Source organism: Apostichopus japonicus, chromosome 19, assembly GCF_037975245.1.
Source record: "Apostichopus japonicus isolate 1M-3 chromosome 19, ASM3797524v1, whole genome shotgun sequence".
NCBI classification, from domain to species: Eukaryota; Metazoa; Echinodermata; class Holothuroidea; order Aspidochirotida; family Stichopodidae; genus Apostichopus; species Apostichopus japonicus.
In genome coordinates, this window is record NC_092579.1 from 6620377 (window position 1) to 6633142 (window position 12766).

General features: G+C 36.0%; 1 protein-coding gene and 1 long non-coding RNA gene across 3 annotated transcripts; both read left to right on the top strand.

The window, feature by feature from the left end:
• The first annotated feature begins 256 nt into the window (after positions 1-256).
• Positions 257-4371, top strand: LOC139960294 (uncharacterized). 2 transcript variants are annotated; one of them, XR_011790464.1, is made up of 4 exons: positions 257-515; positions 1255-1414; positions 1842-2129; positions 3488-4371. It is a non-coding gene; the product is annotated as an uncharacterized lncRNA (long non-coding RNA). The 2 variants fall into 2 exon arrangements; XR_011790465.1 differs by having other exon boundaries at positions 264-515; positions 1842-1950; positions 3488-4370.
• A 1112-nt stretch (positions 4372-5483) lies between these two features.
• Positions 5484-11934, top strand: LOC139960293 (uncharacterized). Its single transcript, XM_071958560.1, has 2 exons — positions 5484-5695; positions 8379-11934. The coding sequence occupies exon 2, from the start codon at positions 8381-8383 to the stop codon at positions 10565-10567; it is 2187 nt and encodes a 728-aa protein (XP_071814661.1). The 5' UTR covers positions 5484-5695; positions 8379-8380; the 3' UTR covers positions 10568-11934.
• Positions 11935-12766: the final 832 nt, after the last annotated feature.

Sequence of the window (12766 nt, forward strand, 5' to 3'; positions counted from 1 at the left end):
TGATGAACCATTAACAGTTACAAATGTCCGTATGTTTCACTGGTAAGTATACCCAGTTAAGATGCTACAATTTGCAGATTTTAAGCATTTGCATTAAAGCAGCATTTTGCGTTGATTCTCGAGATTTTCCAATACTATATACTATATCCGATACTATACCAATGACGTAAATTAAGCTGACTGTAAAGTTTCAACTCAAACTATTCCCGAAAAGTGCAAAAATATGACATTTTCTGGTTTTCGTATTTTGAATCTTTGACTTCGAGAGACTCCTCCCACATAAAGGAACCTTGTGAATATGTATAACGGAAAAGGTACTTTGAATAGCAAGGTAAACAGTAAACAAAAATCAGCTGAGGAGATGTACGTATTGCGCGAAGGGACACTTACGGCATATCTCATTGCATACGATGCCCTAAAAACCCAAGAAAATTCGTCGCTCCGCGAAAGTAAAACCAGCTTTGTAGCAAGGATACATAAGAGAGAAAGTCATTGAACCAGCAAGAACTCGATCGGTACGTAACATTCTCTAGAACGATATTGTATCACTCTACGCGGTGTTACATAGGCTAGTTACTGTAGTACAATCAGACCTATTAGTGTGTGACTTACACTGGTTAGGCCTGAATAACGTTATGACCACGCTGTGAATTTTGCACTAAAAGCAATGTAGCTACGAGTGTATCGCAATGGGGGCCTTTTTTCCGGATCTCTTGAAAAACGTTAGCTTCCTCCTCTTACAACATGGGAGAAAATATCGTTTTTCAAGAGATGAAAGTAACGTTTCTCATAAGGGAATGCAATAAGGCATACTGGCTAGGCCATGTGGAGATTTAAGTAGTGCTTTGTAGCAAGTGCTTTGCAAAACTGTAGTAATTGCAATTGATGATTTAGGCGAATTTTATGATTATGTGTGAGTGTAGTAAGTAACCTTTTTTTTAAGTTTCATTCAACAAGCATATTAGTTTCCTAACCTGAATGCGATACTTTACTACCTTGATGTAGAGGAGGAAAGTAACGTATTTAGTAGAGGAAACTAAAATTTTCAGGGGAGGAACTAACTGGTCGGGAAACTGAAACCTAGGGCAACATGCAATGTCTGCTGTTCTATAAATTTTATAGTAAAGTGTACAATCATTCCATTAAAGTGATAAATAGCATCTAGTCATATGTCACCAGTAAATGAGAGCAATACATTTTAGCAGCGGATCCAAAGACATGTTTATAATTTGAAACCTTTTGCTACCTTCTTAGCAACCATCTGGTGATGAAACACCAAGGAGGGCTGGCAGAAGTAGAGGACGGAGAGGTTAGCTCCTGGGTAACACCAGAAAACGGGACAACCCGGCTAACAGCAGCTGCAGCTAGGAGGCAGGTAGAAGAACGCCAACAGGAGTGAATGGGAAATATAAGGGTACGTTTCAATATGCAAAATTGTGGGATCTGCAAAGTAATAGCTGGTAATTCTTTAAACAGTTAAACTCAGTGTAATAACAGAATGGCTTGCTCAATTAAAGAATACTACCAACATAAGTAGCTGGCTAGATTGTCATACTGAAAATAGTTATTTTTAAGTGACATCAATTTCCAAAGGGTTATATTTGCTAATCCTTTTTGGAAGCAAAACACTGTTTGTCTGAAAGCAAGTTTTGAAAAACAGAGCACTTCGTAGTACTTGGTGTAGTGTTCAAACAATATATTTTATGTCTATCTTCATATATCACATGTTTATTAAACACCCAAAGCAACACAATCAATAAATGCTGTCTATCATCAAAAGCAATGATATTATTACTTAAGCAAAATAAATGATACTCTTTTTTCTTCACTTTTCTTCTTAGGCAATGGTTGGTAATGTAGATGTTCAACAGCCTCGACAACTGGTAATGCAACTGCTTGAAACCCATCCGGCACTCTTTTTGGATATATGTACACACAACATCTCAAGAAGTGAAAGTTGCTTGAATTCAAACTTGGTATATTGGTAGTCTTTGAAGAGTAGATGATTCTTATTGTTTTGCATCAAGTTTAAAGGTCATTTGAGGTCAACATTTGAAATCTGTGTAAAACCAGTATCTCAAGAAGTGCTAGTTGGTTTGACATCCAACTTGCTATGTAGATAGCACTTGGTAAGTAGATGAACCCTATTATTTTTCATGGAGGTTAAAGGTCATTTTAGGTCAAGCGATGTTCAACTCTTGAAAACTTATAAACAATATCAAGAAGTGAAAGTTGGTTGAACTTCAAACTAGCTATATAGGTGGCCCTTGGTGAGAAAGTAAAACATTTTGTTAACCATGAAGGTCATTTTGAGGACAATAGTTCATATCCCAAGAAGTGAAAGTTGGTTTCATGGCAAATGTTGATAACACTCGGTGGGTATATAATCCCATTGTTATGCTTATGGCCATTAGTGCTAATGCCATATCTCAAGAAGAGAAGTTGGTTAACTGTTACATATGTAGCCCCTGGAGAGTAATTGATTGCTATTGTTTTCCCTAGGTCAAAGTGATCTTGGGTCAAAGATATTCTCTATTTCCTTGACTTAATCATTCATTTGTATTCAGTTCTTTATTTCTTGATCAGTTGTATTCCTTGCCAAATATAGACTTGTTTTCACTATCATCTAAGATTATAGACATGTTATTAGTATTACATTTGCTTTTTGTGAAAGACGTGATCATGGTTTTCCTCTATTTTTCTGTGTTCCTTAACTTTACCATTCAGGGCTTTGAATAAACACACAGTTTCTTTCACTGCTGTTCTTACTTCAATCTGAAAATCTTCCAATTTAATGTGCTAATTTATTCTGAAACATGGACATTAATAAGTTTCAATACACATAACAAGTTCAATTAAGTGTTCATTTTTTATTGATGAATGTGCTTAGAATAAGTCTGCTGATCTTTACAACAACAAAAATTGAAAAAAAAGGAATAGTTCTTCGAGTCCAAACCTGATTCTAAACTAGTACATGCATTATGTTTTAGATCAATTGGCATGACTGATGACTATGAGAAAAGAAGCCAAAGTTGTAGGAGACATGCAGGTTGCAATCAGTCCAACCTCCCCACCCCCAAATAATATTACTTGCTGAAGCGAGGAAGATTAATAGATTTGACTTATTACAAAGTAGAACTAGGCCCCATGCTGCTCTGATGGCTTGCAACAAGCTGTGCAACAACTCCATCCCACCCCCACCCCCCCCCCAAAAAATGATATCACTTGCTGATGCAAGGAAGACTTATAGATTTGACTCATTACAACAGTAGAACTTGGTCCCATCCTGCTATGATGGCTTGCAAGAAGCTGTAAAACTGATGGAGGTTGGCTCGGGCAAATTGTACCAGAGATGTGCCTTGGGTCATCCTCAGCAAGAACAACACGACAACACGTCCTAGTTGGGAATTGTCATCATCAAGCCTCCGTCCAAATATGTCCTTCATCAGTTGCGGAATGTACTTGTAACGATTCTTTTCCATAACAGGAACACAGGTCCATCTGCCTGCAGACTTTGAGAAATTTCTTGTAAACCTGAAAGTAGAATCACAAAAATAAACTATCACTCAGGGAGGAAAGTACTGTTTCTCAGGGGAGGAATTCAAGCAAGAAGACATTTGGCTAGGCTACGTAGAAAGAGTTAGGTACTGAAGTAACTGTAATTTTTGATTTAGGAGAGAAAATAACGATTTCAATCAAAGAAACATTTTTCAAGGGAGGCAAATTGGCTAGGCTATATGGGAAGAGATATTTGTAGAAAAGGTAGAAATGAAAAGAAATTCCTACAGCTATTCCACTTAGGCCCTAGGCCTACTAAATTTCTTCTTTCCACATAGCCTAGCCAATATGCTTTCATCAGCTTCCTCCCTGGAAAAACGATAATTTCCTCCCCATGATTGAGGAGGTACAGAGGTAAGAAACGTTTTTAGGGGAAGGAAACAAACATTATTTAGGGCATGAAACTAACGGGAACCGCCAAAACGTAGGCCTCGTGATTTCGGCTACTGCATATGCAATCACTGCCATCATAGCCCATGCCTTGTAAAGTCTAGTGTAAAGTATCTATGAGTCGGCGTGAACGTTAGTTAGCACTGTATCAAGAACAAAAACTTGTTGCAAGTTGATAAGACTATGACTGTGAAGAAAGAGTAAGAAAAGTAAGAGCGTTTAGCCTAACTGGCCTTGGTTGTGCTAGTAAATAATAGGCTAAGTACACTATACTAGTAGTACTATAGACTTAGTATAGGCCCCTATACTGGCCTAGGCTAAACTAGATACTGTAGTAATAATAGTGGAGGCAGAGGTTCGGTCTCAGTTTCTCTCACCGATAATGAGAAGTAACGTTAAATCATGTAAACAAAAATGGTAACGAACAATTCTATCCTTTGCTTACCTGTCGAGTAGAAGTCGAGTGACTTCTGAATCACTTTCAGATGTAAATTCCTCTTCACTTCGCTCCATCTTTCCCATTGATTGAGGGATTACCATGCCAATGACTCTATTTTAAGCTCCACGTCATACATAAACATCTTCACTGATTGGTTGAATTTGAATAGGCGGTTTGTAGAGCTGCATGTGATAAATACTAATGTCGATTGTGTCTGGGAGACACAATTCTCAGAATCATATAATATCCTTAATTACTTGCTAGTTAACGTTCGATGTGGGGAAAAAAGTATGAGAAAGTCTTAGTTTTGTCTTTTGTGATCGTATTATGATAAAAACTCGATAGACACGGAAAAAATCTGGACAAACGCAAAATGCTGCTTTAAAGCGTGATCCGGATTCTGTTAAAATGTGTACGAAATCTTCAGTAGTGCGGTAAGTCCAGTCCATCGTTATGTATAGGTTTTTCCATATAATTCCTTCTCAGTAGGAACTGGTCGAAAGTGTAACACTTGCTAAGAAATTATAACACACATCGGTTTCCCTTAATTAACGTTTACTACCTTTAACCAGTTTTAACTGATAAAGCAGCGAGGATCGGTTAGCATGGATTGAACTTCAACATTAAACTATATAGCTATCAATCGAAAGGGAACTTTCAAGATGTTTCGTAGGCTACATAATATTACATTAAGTTCAATACAGGAAACGATATGTTTCTGCAACAACTGCTGGAAGCCTAGAATGGAATAAACAAATCAGGGATAGGTCAAAGGGTACATAATTGGCACCTGCTTTTATTTTTCCACTCAGTTATACAAGTGTCTCCATTGTGAATCATTATGATTATATTTACTAAGACAGTAAAATGGTTTACTATATAAATTTTGTATATTCTTCTATATCTCTTAATAAGCTGAGTTGATTGACACGAGGAGTAGTTCTACTTACATAATGCAATCGCTTTCAACTTCACGCATACGTTAGATATTTTACTTTCGTTTTAACCAGTTGTTCTTCCTGATTTATGCTAGGTTCGATACATATGTACATCCATTGTTCATATAGCCTATAGCGACAAATCTTATGTATACATAAACATGTACAGAGACAGCTTGACGGCCAACAACTCTCAAATTAGCAATGTGTAGTTATTGCTACGGGTTTTGTTAAACCTTATCACTCCATACTGCGAATGAGTATTTTATGAACGGAATTGCAAATTTCTACTAAACGGGTTTTCATCTTTATGATAACAGTCGTCCGGCGGGCAAGAGTTACTCCTAACTGTCATAGAAGATAACCAACGGTAAGATGACATGAAATATTTTATGTTGAACTATTTTGGCTGCATTTGTATGTGCATCTGTCTGATTGTTTGTAGGTATGTTACTACATTTGATTGTAAAATTATTCCTTTAAGCTAAATTTATATACCTTTATAGTGCGCTTTAAGCTGATAAGCAGAAAACAAGAACTCCAATTGAAAAGTATTTTAACTGTGATACAGTACATATATCAAGCGCACGTAGATTGTAGGGAATTAATATTACCAAAAATTTTAATTTCAAAGGAAACTGTGTATATGTTATCCATAATGTGATCAATCCGGAGAACTGACTATAATCTATTGCTTATCAACAAAATAATCATCACTCTAGAACCTTGCAATGTATGTAATAAAATGTTAAAATTCGATCAATATGATCTGTGTGAGCACGGTAACATTTTCTAACGTTGGATCAATAGAGGTTCGTCATAACGCCCACTACTTAATGACCCCATTCCCCTCCCCCCTCACTCATAGAACATGGGCAACCCGTTCACACACAGCTGCTTAAAAGTTAAGAAGCAACAAGACCAGTCTGATCTTTTCGTTGGTAGCTATCATGCTTTAATGCTTTACTTCTAGCACTACACCTATATAATAAAGTCTTGCAAAAAATATTCGATTCATTGAAGAGAGCCCCTGGTGTTTGAGCTTGTCATACATTTGACCTTTACTTTTTCTGCTACTCTCTTTCATAGAGGTGGCATTTAAAAATGCTATCGACAAAAGTATAAGGTTTTGATATTAACCCATACTTATAGTATTTACACGAGTTTTACTGCTCACTTTATAGTATAAAGGAAAAATTATGCACAGACAAGCAGGTAAAAAAAAAATCTCACCTCCAATTGGGACTATTATATAAGAAAGCTACAAAGAAAACCCTTTTCAACCAGGACATCTCACTAACAGAGAAAATTGTTATTAGCTGTTTGTTATCACAATCTCGTGTACAAGATGGTAGATATGTTTGAATGTCTTCTTTAATTATATAAGTGTAATTAGTCCCTGACGCATTGTCTGCTATTGAACAGTTAATGAGATCTGCGACGTTTCCTGACATAACATTTAAAATAAAGTCATGTTGTTGTCCAATTCTTCAGTTGTGGAGCAAACTGTTGAATTTGTAGTTTCATTATACATGTATAGTTGATCTGCGGATCTAAACGGAGGTACTATGCCTACGACAGCTTCATAACCATAACATTTAATGGCGATATAAATCATAAAGGAATGACTGGAAACGAAACGGACATTTTTGTCGTTTCAATTCCATGTTTATACTTATTAAGTAATAGTGTAGAGACACCTTCTTTGTCTAACAAACTTGATGTTTCATGGCTTCATTCCAACCATGCAGATTCAATAATAAAATGAAGTTTGTAGGCAAATTAAAACAATTACAATTAAGTAATAAAGTCAGCACAAACTTTTATATGCAAAGTTAGCTAGGCTAAACTGCATTGCTATGAAAGTGTGGTAGGTTTAAATTAATGTGGTAATACTTATGTCGAGAATATATGTATATGTATTTACATCAGAAGTAGGTTTTATTCATAAATAATAATTTGCTTTATTGTTCAAATGTGTTTTGAAGCAATAATAACCATATATCTGCTTCAAGTGGTTTTATTGATCGTTTTATCAGTCATTTCACCTTAAACATTTATATAAAGCAACGTGAAGAAGACCCAAGGAAGTCTCCGTGTATTCGTTGTGCGTAGGCAGGTGCAATGGTTATCATTATTGTTGACCGAAATTAAAAAGAGATGAGTTTGTAATTCTCTCGATCATTTGAAGAGTGAGAATTTCAACACTCTAAAAATGACATTTGACATGATTTTTTTTCCTATTTACCCTCAGAGGTGTTTCTATATGTTGCATATAAAATATTTCTAAAATGAAACTCCCACTTGACTGTGGTTATATAACAGGAAAATGTAAACGTTCACCTTGAAAGGATTAATACAACGGAAACTTCTTTTACTTCCTTGTATAGCACTATGTACAGTAGCAAAAGGATATCCTACAGACATGTCTACTAAAGTTCAGCAGTACGTATACTGCCTAATCTCGATTCAGAATTGCTTTTCCCTTATTACCAAATTGACTAAAAACAACGCATTGGCAACCACACACTGAGATATTTAAACTATACTATTATAATTTTCATTGGACAAAACAGCTACAATGTTGACAATGTAGTGTTGTTTTGAACATGATTGGTCATTTGTTGACTTTCCTGCATATTGAGGGGAATGGCTGATGACTTTTCAAAATCTTGCATGTGGAACGACGTATTTTATGTCATTTTAATCCTTCCAAAGTTTGGATATCTGTTATATACGTTATCCATTAGATGATGTGTATCAGTCTAAATACTCATTGGACTTATGAATGTCAATTACAATGTTGCAACTAGATTGATCTCTTAATCAGACTGAGGTGTCTCCAGTGTTGAATACTAAATGAAATAAAGCTTTCAAAGTGAACAGCACAATAGGCATCTCCTGTGTACATAAGGTGAGTACAATTACTTTGAAATGGTTAACGCATTAGTATATAGTTAAAGTTTGTTCATACGAAAGTATGCATTCGTTTGTCTCGTCAAGTTAGTAACTGCTCAGTGAAGTATGTAATTTTTCTTCCGATTTCTCTACAGCTATGGATATTGTCTTTAATGTGGTGATCCTAATTGCGCTCTTCTCCATTACCATCTTCGGTAGATGTCCGGATCACTCTACGGGGACGCTTTGTTCATCCTGTGAGAATAACACAGCAGATTGCAGTAACAGATGTATAGGAAACTCACCGTATTCTAATAATTACTTAACACATATTTGTGAAGGTATATATGACAACATCGATCTTTCCTTTAATAAATTAATTCGTTGTGAATGCCCCGTTAGTGGTCCTAGCGTTATATCTTTAAACATATCACATAATAACATATCCTTCGACAATTGCTCAAACTGGGAAGGTTACTGTGGATCCTTTTTTCGTCGCTTACGAACAATAGATCTAAGCTATAACAGAATACAACAAACTTGCAACGCCTCTGCATTTGGTTTCATCAAGTTGGAAAGCGTGAATCTGAGTCACAACGAGATAAAATCTTTGGATAGTCTTCCTTTTGTGACCTCAGCCAAAAGACTGCAAACACTTGATGTAAGTCACAATATGATAACATGTGTACCATCAACATTCTTCATAGAGAGAAATAATCTTATTAAAGTTGATCTTCGCTTCAATTTCATTCAAAAGATCGCATTACACTTTGATATCTCCGACCAACGGTTGTGTGATTCAGACAACAAATTATGTATAATCATTTCGGGAGAAATTTTGAGCAAATTAGACGTCTCGCTTATCATTGAAAAGAGCTACACATGTGCAGAGTTGAGAAACCAAACTCTTTGTGATGGTACTCTGGAATATCTTTACCCCAACTCGAATAACTTGAGTTGTAACTCAACGTCAAAAGTTTTAGAGAGCACCTTCATTCCTTCAAATATAGAAAATCAGTTAGCATGTCGTTGCCAAGGTAATATATGCGAACAAAATGAAAGCAGCATACAGCAACCTTCATATATTGTATCTTGCGTAAATATCGATGTCACAAACGCACCACTTATGACTACAGTTCCTCTCACGACTCAACCACAGGATACTAGTGAATCGACAACGCAAACAGGGAATACAAAGTTGAGTATGAATGTGGTTATTTTTTGTTTTTTTTTCGTGGTTATCTTTATGGTCATTACAATAGTATTTGTGTGTCTTTCATTCCATTTTGTCACCAAAAACGTATTAGAAACAGCGAAACATTGTCCACAAGATTATGAAAAAATTAATCACCAGTACGGACCTAAACTATGCATTACTGCTAACTTGGGATTGCCATCCACACAAAATACGCCGTTATTTGAGGAATATGATGAAATTCCTTTTGCTGCAGATGGCAACCGCCGTCGAAGTTCAGTTTCAGATGGAAAACACACGGATGAGTCCCTCGATCGTAGCGTAACAAAAGAGCAACCGATAGATGTAGCAAATCTTGCCAGAGACGACGTTATGTGTTGTGAAGCATTGCCAATCGTACAAACATTACAGCGAAATCCAAGTGAAACTGAGATTGACCAATCAGAAATAAATATTGGAAACGGTCAACCAAAAATTGAATCCCATGAAACAGAAAGTAGCATTATTCACATTTATGAATCATCTTACGTTGCACAACGTGACGAAATCGTGACGTCATCGAATAAACCGATAGAGTCCTGTACAAATACCAATGAAGATCCAATTACAGAATGGCATTCATATGAACGTTGCATACAGGAAACATCATTACACCCTAACGAACAACCGAAAGCCGTAAATAGTGAAAGCAATCTTTCAAATAAAGAGATGCACGACTTTTTCAATAAGCAAGACATACTTGTAGAAATGCACGCTGTCCATGAGTCACAAGAACCTCCTTCTTATGAAAGTACTTTAACGAAGACTCCCTCGATGTCCCATAACGAACCAGTAAGTACATTCAGTGACGCACATGTCTATGAACATAACATTACCAAGACGTCTTCTTCTGATACTGAACTAAAACCTAGTGATATCCATACAGAGTTTGACAAAGCAGTTACTAACTGTGGTGAACCAAAGAACGCACATAACATTATGAAGACGTCTTCCTCTGATACTGAATTGAAATCTGCTGACATCCATAGAGAGTATGTCAAACCAGTAACTAGCTTGGGTGAACCAAAGGACGCACATGTCTATGAATATACCATTATCAAGTCGTCTTCCGCTGATACCGAAGTGAAACCTAGCGACATTGATCGATAGTTTGTCAAACTAGTAACTAGCTTGAGTGAACCAAACGACACACATGTCAATGGCTATACCAATATGAAGAAGTCTTCATCTGAAGACTGAATTGAAACCTATACTGTCCATATGAAAGTCATGAACACGGTAACTACCTTGGGTAAATCAGATCTAGATGACATATACCTGAACATAAAATTTTATAAATATTAGTTCATATATATGTTAATATATATGTTTATATATATATATATGTTTATATATATATATATATATATGTTTATATATATATATATATATGTTTATATATATATATATATATATATATTGCATAAGGTAATAGAACGTATAGGACAAATGTTTTAATTTTGTTGATAAATTGCGGTCTTACATGTGTGCCACCTGTCTGGTAAAAGATACTTTGTGCTGTTATAATATCATTAATTAATATCATATTTACTAATACGCCTGTTTTAGTCACGGCCAATACTCCTATGGATCGCATTTATATGTATAGTGCCTCAACGAATCCAATTAACTTTGAATAAAAAGGGGTGATATATATTTCTCAGGATAAACGGATGAACTAGTAGTTGTCCTAATGAACCAATCGTGAACTGAGACTGAAGTAGGGTTGTCAGTTTGAAGCGTGTATTGAAATAACTGTAAATGCGATGGAAGTGAATACGTCTGTCGTGAAATTCACGCGTTGATAAAATGCAGCATCTTACTACAGGATGACTTTATATTCTGAGGCAAAATGAAGGAACAAAAATGAACGCAAAGATCAGTAATCAATTTTCGTGAGTAAGAGGAGTCTCACTGACTATGTATATAGCACACCTATTTGGCTCGGATTTGGATGGACACAAATGAATCTCAAATAGATGTGTCCATTCAACACATATATATGCCATGTAGATCTCAAGAAGTTCCCGTGTTGGTCCGAACTGAATAATAAATAAAGGAATGAAAAGACTTTTATGTCAACGAGTCTTTTTCAAGGCTGGAGAGCTACTCTAATCTGTGTTAATATGCTGGCTACATGGCTTCTTTAAGATTAACAACCCAAACCTACGGCTCTAATATATTTATTTGAAGAGCGACCTCATTTCCAATAATATGAATTATTGTCCCATTTTACAACTAGACAATAAACAAATGTAAATTTTTGTCGAAAATGACATTGTCGTGTCTTAGCACTTCTTGACGATAGTGTATTCCTTTAGTATATGAAAAGTGACTAAAATTCAGATCAAACATGCCGTCAATTAAAGGTCTAATGATACACTCGTAATTATATTGATTCACTTACGTAACACCTATACAAACATTCGCTGTAAAGAAAGACGATTGCCTTTTTAGTTAGATTAACAGACTGCGGCCCAACCAACATTTTTTATGGGCGGGATGGGTGGGGATCGGGGGTTGTTGGGGGAAGGGGTGGGGCTATGATGCTACGTCGTCTATAGAGATTCCTAAGGGCAGTGTTACCCCTTTGTTAGTAAAAAGAGGGGTGGTTAAATGCAAAATTGGGCTATATTTGGTAAGTTATGAACAATATTGGAGAATGTTTAACTGTTTACACTAGCAGTGTTTTTAATCTGTCTGTAAAGATGAGCTCCTACTCACAACCCCTTGATTTTATTTTGGGGTAGGGGCTGAACGATACGCCCCTGTGGAGAGATAATACAGACTGTGACGGATTGCTGTTGATTGCATAACAAGTGGAAATACTGGAAGAGATTTTGCTGTCACACCAGCCAGACTGCAGGCTGTGTGTATCTTATTACAAGCAAGTCCAGATATAATGTCAATATTCTAACTAAGTTAAACTTCCTTAGTTGGCTAGTTACTTAATGTATTGAATGTCATCCATCAAGACAGTAGCTTAAAAATATCATTGTTTAACAGAATAGTTTGTAATAAATATATCGGTAGTTATCAAGATGTATTTTGTAATGTTTAGTCAACGACTTCTTACCTCAGAAATAGTTCCTGTACAGTTACCAAGATGTGATCAATTTGATAATATGACTGAAAAGAAATACTTCTGCATGGACATCCGATTCTTTATGGCCCAGTTAAAACTGTTAGATGTGAGAAACCGTTATTCAATTAAAACCGACATATGTTAGTAATACAGTAAGATGTGATGAACCATTAACAGTTACAAATGTCCGTATGTTTCACTGGTAAGTACACCCCGTTAAGATG

What these genes read in the sequence shown, in the direction of transcription:
- LOC139960293 (XM_071958560.1), top strand. Translation starts at nt 8,381, where the DNA reads ATGGATATTGTCTTTAATGTGGTGATCCTAATTGCGCTCTTCTCCATT.